This window comes from Ascaphus truei, chromosome 19, assembly GCF_040206685.1.
Source record: "Ascaphus truei isolate aAscTru1 chromosome 19, aAscTru1.hap1, whole genome shotgun sequence".
NCBI lineage: Eukaryota > Metazoa > Chordata > Amphibia > Anura > Ascaphidae > Ascaphus > Ascaphus truei.
The window spans coordinates 2,769,679-2,779,970 of record NC_134501.1 but is presented as its reverse complement, the minus strand read 5'-3'; the positions used below and the strand labels follow the sequence as shown (position 1 = coordinate 2,779,970).

At 41.7% G+C, this 10,292-nt stretch overlaps 1 protein-coding gene across 3 annotated transcripts; it reads right to left on the bottom strand.

Moving 5' to 3' along the window:
• Positions 1-2,821: 2,821 nt before the first annotated feature.
• On the bottom strand, positions 2,822-10,040 carry POP4 (POP4 ribonuclease P/MRP subunit). Of its 3 annotated transcripts, none has more exons than XM_075576301.1 (7): positions 9,954-10,040; positions 8,381-8,433; positions 7,552-7,772; positions 7,377-7,454; positions 5,891-5,952; positions 4,186-4,287; positions 2,822-3,218 (listed from the first exon to the last, which is right to left on the bottom strand). In XM_075576301.1, the coding sequence occupies exons 1-7, from the start codon at positions 9,958-9,960 to the stop codon at positions 3,082-3,084; spliced, it is 660 nt and encodes a 219-aa protein (XP_075432416.1). In that variant the 5' UTR covers positions 9,961-10,040; the 3' UTR covers positions 2,822-3,081. The 3 variants fall into 3 exon arrangements, with proteins under 3 accessions (XP_075432416.1, XP_075432417.1, XP_075432418.1); XM_075576302.1 differs by having other exon boundaries at positions 5,933-5,952; XM_075576303.1 differs by lacking the exon at positions 9,954-10,040 and adding an exon at positions 9,851-9,869.
• Between the last annotated feature and the right edge of the window lie 252 nt (positions 10,041-10,292).

Here is a 10,292-nt window from a genome sequence, read left to right as displayed (position 1 = left end):
GTCAAGCGGGCCAATAGGAAGCTGCAAGGGATGACGACATCACAGCTTCCTATGGGCGGCGACGTGGGACATTTAAGCCGCCATTTCGATAGCCACACAGAGCTGTTACCAGCACACCCTACAGAGGTAAATATCTCTGGAAACAAGGGGTCCCGGAGGTGAAAATAACACGGATCAGCTACAGAGACCCCCTACTTCAATTTTAGAACGCCAAAAAGAACTGAACTTAGAACAGTGACATAGTCTGATAGTGTACAATACAGATTAAGATTTATACAGATTAGCTTGGTTTAAATTATCAGTAAGGCAATTTGCACTGAAACGTGGACTGCTGGGGGAAACGTGGACTGCTGGGGGCCTTTCAACACGGAGTTGTGTCCACCATGTCCAGTACAATGGGAAAGTACTCCCTAGGGACACATGGAAGGAGTCACGCTAAGGGACTCGGAGAAGATCTGATGACTACAGCATGCAAGTTACTTGGCCAACAGTAAAACAAAGGTGGAGCTAGGAAAAGGTTTCCGCTCCTCATGGGAGGGCGAACTGAAGCCCGCCCACTCGGGGAAATACATTCAATTTTATGTTCAGCATTCTTCACGGGTACGTTCTAAGTGTAATATTAATCATCCTTAGCAGAAGCAAATTGGCAAGAATACTGATGCACCTAATTTTATTTCAAAGACTCCTGTTAATTAGGTCTTTTCAAGACACCCATTAAAAAGGTCCATAATGTTAATTAGACAATTGCAATAAAGCTTGATTAGATTCTCCCCATTAAGGTGATATTATGGACTGTTAACAGATGTCTTAGACACCAGTGTTGCAAGGAATTTGAAGCAGGACGTATGTATATTAGCTTTAAAGTAAATCATTTCTCTCAATACTTTAATAGATCTGATAAGTGATTATTATAAACTATAAGCTCCTGAAAAAATATAGAATTAGAAATATTTGTATTCCAGCGGCAATGCTCATGTCACTCTGCACACCCAACTGGAACTGGAGCTTTTATTGTTACGGTGTTTAGCTCGAGATGTAAAAGATAACGTATCAGTTTGAATGCAACTAGTGGCGGCTGATCCATATATCCACAACTCTTTTGGTCAAATAATCATACATGGGTCCATTTCTTTATTAGGCGTGTGGTATCTGTACATTCCACTTCTGATTATAGGTGGGAATATGGTTACAGAAAGAGGGGTGTGGGGAGAAGGGAGAGCCTCCATATACTGAGGGGTATGGTAGTTTCCATAATACATTCAGTAGTTGTGTTAAAAAATTGCAAGAACAACATACAGATTGCAGCTTCTAGGCGTCACATTTCTCTCTTTCTTTAACAGGTAAAATATGTAATCAGGTCAATTACTTTAGTTCACAATAGGTCACCCATGATCCCCAGACCCTCAAGCATCCAGAGTCTGATATTCAGTAAACTTGTAGGTTTTCCATGATCATTATGGTGTTTTAACTGCGCAAATCGTTGGGGGTTTACTTGCTTCCCATGGGCCGCTATCGTGGATTTAACAGCCGATAAAATGTTTAAAATCAGCAAGTCTAGGTTTTCTACAGGTTTGCGCCGGCACGAAGGAGAGGTCGTTGGGAAAAGGCAGTTTGAGTATAAATACCGTCTATGAAGGACTTTGATGATTTCTCTGACTCCGGAGCACCCGACCACTCTGTGAAGTACGTGCTCACAAATGTCATGGTTCAGGTCTTGCCCCCATGTCCCGTCCCTCCCAGCGAAGGAGATTTCTATGTGTTTGCTCTGTTCTGTGCCAGTAATATTTGATGCAATTGTGCTATCATAACCTCCTGATACTCAGCCTTGAGATAAAAATAAATAAAAAAATATTCAAATATCTTTAACAGGTTTGTAAGAGCTGAATGTCCGGAGCTGACAATAGTGGCATTTGGCTAAAGGAGACGGCCCGTTCCCATCCTGTAAATAAATGGACCCCAAAAAAAAAAAAAAAAAAAAAAAAAAAAAAAAAAAAAAAAAAAAAAAGAAGAAGAAGAAGGAGGAGGAGGAACTGTTCTATAAAACATTTTAGTGGAATGTGTTCACTTTGGCCCTGGCAGGCACTGTTCCTTTAAATGGAAAGCAAGCTGTCCTTCACACCGGGCTCACAATACAGTAAAATGAGTTTAGTTCTATACAAATAATCGTTCCTACAAACACACAAACTCCCAGTGATTTAATACCACAACGCTCTCAGCGCAGGCCCAACACAACGCTCTCAGCGCAGGCCCAACACAACGCTCTCAGCGCAGGCCCAACACAACGCTCTCAGCGCAGGCCCAACACAAATCACATCACAAGGGCGGCCAGCAGGGGGCAGCACCTGTGGAATTGGATAATTGGTCTGTGCCAACGTCTGAACACCGAGGGACCCTTCAGCGCAGCCGCTGGACACTCAGCCGACGGCCGTTTTGCCAATAAAGTAAGTTAACTTAAGGGGTTTTAGTGGTTAGGGTAAAGAATAGTGTCAGTATTAGGGGTTAAGATTAGGGTTTGTTTTAGGGCAAGGTTAGGAACTTGCTTTGGCCTCTGAAAGATGTCCCCGGAGCGAGGCCATACCGATTTCACTCGCTACGTTACATTTTTCAGCAGTGCAAATACAGCAACCGTGATGTGATCATTTCCTCCGGGAAACAGCATGCAAGTGACGCTCAACCAGTGATTATCGCATCACACAAGTTGCCTTCTTGCTGCTTCCATTGGTCAGCCGAGGCGGCACCTCTTTCAGCCCTTTAACATTTCCCCTCTACAATCTTATTACAACATTGAAAATTCTTATTTTCCACACATTTTAGGACATCGTAAAGTATGGCAGCAGTTTAATGGCACAGGATATTATGTGTCATCTAGAGGAAGTAACAATGTTTTACTTTCATGGGAGTTATTAGTTGTACGAGAGCTTCATCATCACTCAATTCCAGCAGCCCTTGAAACTCCTCCAAAAGCCAAAATATACTGCATAACCATCACGCAACTTACTGCTTCTCCTCCAAGGTTTCCACCGAGCGCCATAAAAAAGGCAGTAACATGTCAGGGTTTTTAGCGGTAGTTTATAACTACGGTTACAAGTCTATGCTTCCTTTGCCTTTGAATTTCTTGGCGGAGCGCTCGCTGGATTTTAGCTGAAACTTGCTCCCGTAGATGAGAGAAATAAATCCGTCAGTTTCCACGCTAAAGACGCAGTTTAACTTGGGAACAACTGTTAGGCAAAAGTAAAAAAAAAGTACCCCATAAATTAGACGGAAAAATACAAATCCTACTGAGCAACTTCTGCAAATTGTTCTGCGCTTCTTGCTGAATGCTCACACTTGGGCAGGTCTTGCTCAGACACACAATGCAACGTTGGTTTTGTTTTACAGCCAAAAGCCATTTATGCAGCAGACATGCAATAAGTCTCACAGCAGTCCCATCTCATAGCTGCACGTACATAGCTCACAAACATCAATTACAAGGGCAGAGAATGACTGCTGGGATGTTAAACATAAAACATCCTAATATACCACAAGAACATGAAGTCATAGGAAGCCAACCGCCGTCCCAAAGCAGAAATGCACCCCAACTTTCATTGTACAGAATTGGTACCCAGGGGTCCGCATGCAGGGCTCCAGAGATATTTACGGGGGAAGTCTGATGTTACTTCCTGGTTTTTAAAGGGGATTTAAATAGGAAGCTTCCCATTGACCTGACATTTGCTAGCCATTTTGTTTCCCCGAAGGGAGGATTGGGGTAATAAAAAAAAGAAAAATAATAGGGAAGCAGTAGAAGGAACTACTCCTTGCACAATGTTTTCATTATTGAATCTGACCTTAATACACACTTTATGACTTCATGTTTAAGGTGAAAATGATGAAGTTGGGAGGATCTGCCCGTACGAAAAACACATGATGTGAATAATTTGCCCTCCATTTGCACTACACATCACTCCCTGCAGGAAGGACACGGATCCACATGATTTAGAAAACATGAATTTTGCTACTTTATAAGAAACATGGCATCCTGATCAAGTTACAAAACCGGGTTTCAAATGCATTTGCAGATAACAGCTTAAAAAAATACCAACTGTACAAGACAGTGCGCACGTCAAAACACCCATTCTATTTAAATAAAAAGTCATTGTCAAATGTAAAGAATAAAAAACCCACTGTGGGTTTTTACAAGTCACATACCTTTTAATGTATCTTCTTTTGTGATTACCTTGAATACATGCTTCATTTCTTGCAGAATTATTCCCTTAAGGCCAACATAGGAAGGACATTTTGATTTTGTTACTAGTAAGAAACCAAAAGAGAAGAATACAGCAAAGGCAAATTCAGTTATTACAACAAGAAAGAGTTCAGCCCTATACATACACCGCTAGAAGAATGTTCAATAAAATCTGATTAAACAGGGGGGGTACCAAAGTATATTGTAACAAGACAACCCAAGGGGCACTTCGGGGAAATAAAAAAAAAGTATATAAATCAAAAATGAATAGCCGATACCGTTCTGTGGCTAACGAAATGCTTTTATTTGTGCGAGCTTACGAGATACACTGATCTCTTCTTCCGGCGATGTTACAATGAATAAAGCAAGAGAGGTTTAACTTAAAAACAGTGCATCCTGGAATGTATCAGACTGAAGGCTATCCCTCCCCCTGTGCTGTATGTGATTTATGCTTGAGCTGTTAAATGGTCCCTGAAAGTGGTGTGGATGTGGGTGTGGATGTGGGTGATATAAATGTACAAAGCGCCTACAGTGTATACAGCGCTTTACAAAAAGGTGTGTGGAATGGGAGTGTATACAATATAATATTCGTTAGCCACAGAACGGTATCGCCTATTAGTTTTTGATTATTAAGCTCGGGTAACAGTACAGGGACAGATACACACACACACACACGTTTTTATATATGCATCCTTTTTACCTTTGACAACTAATTATCTAAACTGCGATCCATTCGTTCTCCCATGATCTATCAGCAAAATCCTAAGGTAACATCTACTGTTGCAGCTCAAACTGCTGGGAATATCGGCAACAAATGATCACAAACAGGAAAGTGTTGCAAAGATCTTGCACTGCTGGGGAGGTGGCTAAAGCCCGCTACAGAAATCAATGGATGCTCAGTGTATTAAAAATGGCACTAAATGTTGAATTAAAAAAGAAAAATGTAGCAAAGTATTATTCAATACTACAGAATTGATTAAAAAAAAAAAAAACCCACCCCCCACACGTAGGATATTGCTGGGATTACTCCTTTAATTTCACAACAAACAAAATAAAAGTCCCAGAGCTATGGAAGTGACCGTTGCATCCTCCATACAAAACACTATGCAGTTTGGTTACTTAATTCTAACTCCATTCATTAAAATGACTAGCTGAACATTTATACATATCTTCCCTTAATATATCGCAAGGCCCTACAGATGAAAACCTTAGGCCTCGGACATGGTCAAAAAGACCGTGCTGAGGCGCGCTGAGGGGAAACATTATCCCCATCAGCGCAGCTTTAGAGGGCGCTTCCGCAGGCGTGCAGAAATGCAGGAGACAGGCAAGTTTAAAATTTGCTGCTCATTCAAGCGCAGGGCCGGTCACGTGACTGCCAGAAGCCAATGGCAGTCCGTGACGTCGGCGCCGTGACGTGGCGCCCTAGCCCCGCCTCCCACCCTGCACACAAGCGTGCGCTGACGCTCATGCAGGGACAAGAAAAATCTCCTAGGTGAGCATGAGCGTCAGCGCTGCCCAGTGCCGCTCCCTGCACCATGTCCCAGGCCTTACAATCATATTTATTACTGTGCATTAGAGCGGTGGGCTCAAGTTCAGTCCTCAAGCTCCCCCCCCCCCCGGTGGGGGGTGCTGGACAGGACCGGTGTGTAAATGCTGCAGTCTGCATACCCATTATGATCGCTCCATGCAGATCAGCCTTCAGCAACTTACTCTGAATCATCTGTGGCTGCCTGAAGTTGGGAAAACAAAACGAGAGTATTTGTATTCATACCGTATATTAGTACACTCATATAGGCCGTAACATGAAACATGTATGCATAGGCTTTATACAGAGTACATTCATATAGGCCGTAACATGAAACATGTATGCATAGGCTTTATACAGAGTACATTCATATAGGCCGTAACATGAAACATGTATGCATAGGCTTTATACAGAGTACATTCATATAGGCCGTAACATGAAACATGTATGCACAGGCTTTATACAGAGTACACTCATATAGGCCGTAACATGAAACATGTATGCACAGGCTTTATACAGAGTACACTCATATAGGCCGTAACATGAAACATGTATGCACAGGCTTTATACAGAGTACATTCATATAGGCCGTAACATGAAACATGTATGCACAGGCTTTATACAGAGTACATTCATATAGGCCGTAACATGAAACATGTATGCACAGGCTTTATACACAGAGTAGATTTGTCTATAGACATTCCTATTCATCATAAGACTTCTGAGCAAGCAGTTAATGAGCGAGATTCCGCAGCGATGACCACAAGAAGAGATACATTTCTATGATTAGCCCGCAGACCCCAAGGATGGATACAGAGCAGTGGTTTCCAACCTTTTTTTGGTTAAGGAACCCAAAATGAAGTTCTGAGGAACCCAAACCATCTCCAATAGCAACTCTGATCAGATGCAATGTAAGGAACCCCAACCCTCTCTAATAGCGCGTCTGAGATCAGATGCATTGTAAGGAACCCCAACCCTCTCTAATAGCGCGTCTGAGATCAGATGCATTGTAAGGAACCCCAACCCTCTCTAATAGCGCGTCTGAGATCAGATGCATTGTAAGGAACCCCAACCCTCTCTAATAGCGCGTCTGAGATCAGATGCATTGTAAGGAACCCCAACCCTCTCTAATAGCGCGTCTGAGATCAGATGCATTGTAAATTCTTCAGTATTTCATTCAAATTTTCTAATGACCAGAAAATTGCAGGGAACCCTGGTTGAAAGACACTGATACAGAGGTATCATTACTGAAAATATAAACAAGAACCTACTGTAATAGTTTGGCTTGAACATTGCACTACCCAGCATGCTACTGTGCCGGCGTGATGGCGATGCCATTGAACTGAGCCCCGAGGTTTCAGAGGCCCCTGTGCTCTTCCCCACAACAATTAAACTGATTGTCGGGGGAGGGCACGCGGGCTCTGTAACTCTTAACTTCTCCTTCGCCATATCTTCCTGCAGGGTCCCTCATCATGGCGCCGTGACGTCAAATAGTGTCGCGCTGCCACGACTATGGCAACGTGACACCATGATGAGCGACCCTACAGGAAGAGATCGCGAAGGAGAAGGTAAGAGGCCTCGCACCACGTCTCTGCACCGAGCCCCGCAATATGCAAAAGAACCACTTACGCGTCTGGCTTGAGTCCATTACACAAGTCACGGATATACTGTTTCCACAGTTCATGCAAAGGCAGAAACATCTCGTACCTGCCAATCAAAAGAATGTGTCAATCAAATATTCAGGAAACATTATCCGAGGATTACTCACCAATAAAGTAGAATTCAAAAGTACTATCTCCCTTACCTTTGCTGTTCTGGCTTAATTTGAAAGAGTCTCATGTCTCGCCTTTCCTTGGCACTTAAACCTTTCGCTTTGCTTCTTTTCTTCTTTTTCTTCTTATAATCGTGCTCCAGCACAACAGCTTTCCGTTCCAGACACTCCTGGATGGATTTCTTCTTTAATCTTGGCATACTGTGTCTCAAAAACGCATTAACAAACGATTTTGCTTTCTTTGTGTCTTGAAGCTGAAACAATAAAATAAAACATAAAAACTTTTTAAAATGCACCTGCCGCCTAGGTAACCCCCCCCCCCCCCAACTATTAGAATCCAAAAGTGAATTCTACAATTTAGGGAACTATGGAGGAGATTAACTAAGGTCCGATGTGAGGTATCGAACCCTCCTGCAGTACCATTAAAGTCAATTGGACGTTTTGTGGAGGTGCTCTACCTGCTGTGCAATGAGTTACTGCAGCCCCCAGCACTGAAGGGGTTATTTAAAAAATAAATAAAAAGAGCTTCTGCCATTTTATGCAGCACAGATCTGAAATGCGTTACAAAAAGAAGGGTGTAATAAACATGATATACCCCCGTGGCATGGAAATGATTACTCTTTGATTAATAAAGAAGAGAAATGATTGCAAACAATTCTACAAGATTTGGTTTTCCTCGTTATACAAATGATCAAAATGTTGATTGCAGGTAACAGATTTAAACTGAAATGCATCCACATAAACAGGTTAAAAATGAGACGAAAAGCCGTAATATTTTTAAAGCTCGTTTTGCACCATTGTTGATGTGCAAACGATTCAATACACAGAAGGCAATAACACTGAATATTAGTGTATAACTTACCTCTAAACCGAGTTCCTCAGCCTCTTCTGGAGGCAACGACTTGTAAATAATGTCTAGGAAAAAAAAAATGGCAACATCCTATGAAATTACAATATTTTACAAACTACTCGGTCATTAAATAACCCTAACTTTTTCACATGGTTATGTGCATCTTCATTGTTGGTATTGGCTGGAGTACGTGTTGCAATCAAAAAGGGTATGGAAGTTTTATATAAAAAATAAAAGTGGGAGAAATAACACCAACAACTTTATTTCATATATCCTTTTCTCCCAATGGGCCTCAGCGCGTCACAATCACAGCACAGCGCGCGGTGCGCAGCACATAGGAATATTACAGGCACAGTCCCTGCACAGATGAGCTTACAATCTATGTTTATCTAGGGAGATAAAGTGCTTTGCCCGAGATCACTAGGTTTTAATCCAGTTCTCCTGATTCACACTACGTGTCATTGTTATCAGAGTCAGTGCCTTTACTCACCGAGCCGCTCCTTCAGCCCACTGCATAAACACAAAGCCCCCCTATATTAAAACAGAGGCGCAAATATGCTTGGCTGACACGTTGGTATGGAGACAACATATTGGGCCCAAAAGTCCCTTTTGCATTTCATAACCTAAAGTAGCTTTTTGTTGCCACCGTTGTCCCTTTTACTCTTGTCATATTTCACAATCTACATTTGGTTTACAGTGATGCATGTGTTTAATGTCCTTGTATTTCTTATTGAGATGTAGGCTCGGCATTACAGCAGTTTATGTTTTTACTCACTGTGCCTTTCCATATTTATCGTATACATTAGCCTTTTTATTGTCAGTCGTCATTAATTAAGGAACAGATTTTTATCGTAGTGCTGACTGCTGCTAACTTCACTTTCTGCCCTATTGTGAACTATATTTTAGTTACATATTTTTTTTTGTCTTAGCCCAACAGTTCATTGCAGGGAACCCCTGGAAAGAAGAATGCAGGTCAATCAACTATTTAGCCTGTCCCATATATGCCAGAATGTGGAAGGGGAGGGCAGCTGTCACCACCACACAATAAGGGGCACCATCCAAGTTTAAGGTTCCCATGTACAAAAATCATTTAAATAATACACAAAATAAATAATGTGTCAATCCTAATGTAACAAAAACATGTAATGGTCATTGGGCCATTTTGACCATACACAAGTTGTGACACACCCTATAATCTTCCATAGCTGACACAGGCATAGTAGTAGAGTATATAGGATCACATCTGTACATGAGAAACTGTGCCAAGACACAGACATGTATCAGTTGCTGATAACTTTATGATTGGCAACATGTATATACGGTATGCTTTAATTCTGCAAACATCCAGTTCTAAATGAATTACTAACATGCAATGGCCCCCATTAAGCCCCTGAGTGCTAGATGAATTACGGACATGCACTGGTCCCCATTAACCCCCTGAGTGCTAGATAGGACATATCTTGCACCCGAGCGGTTAATTACACTTTCAGCGGCAAGGTAACCTCTGCCCCGCCTCTTCCTTCCAGCAGATCTCCGTGGCAGAGACCGTAACACAAACATAATCATTAACACAACGAGAACTCACGTTCCATCCCTGCTACACGTGCAAAACAACACTGCGCCTCTTCCGGCTCCAAGTGATGACCTCACGCGTCGCACGCCTAACGTCACTGTCTCCATGGAGACTAGATGCCTTACATTAGTAGCTAGCTATATATAGCATTGTTTTCATGGATTATATCTCTTATGTTAATATAAAATGGTATATATTTTAGAAATAATCTATTGTACAAGCATTCAAAGAATATATGCCGTTTAAGCTTTGAGAAAAGGACAACATAAATAATTAAATACAAATATTGATAATTACATAATCATAATGAATATCAATACAATAAATAAAATGAGTATTATTATTACTACC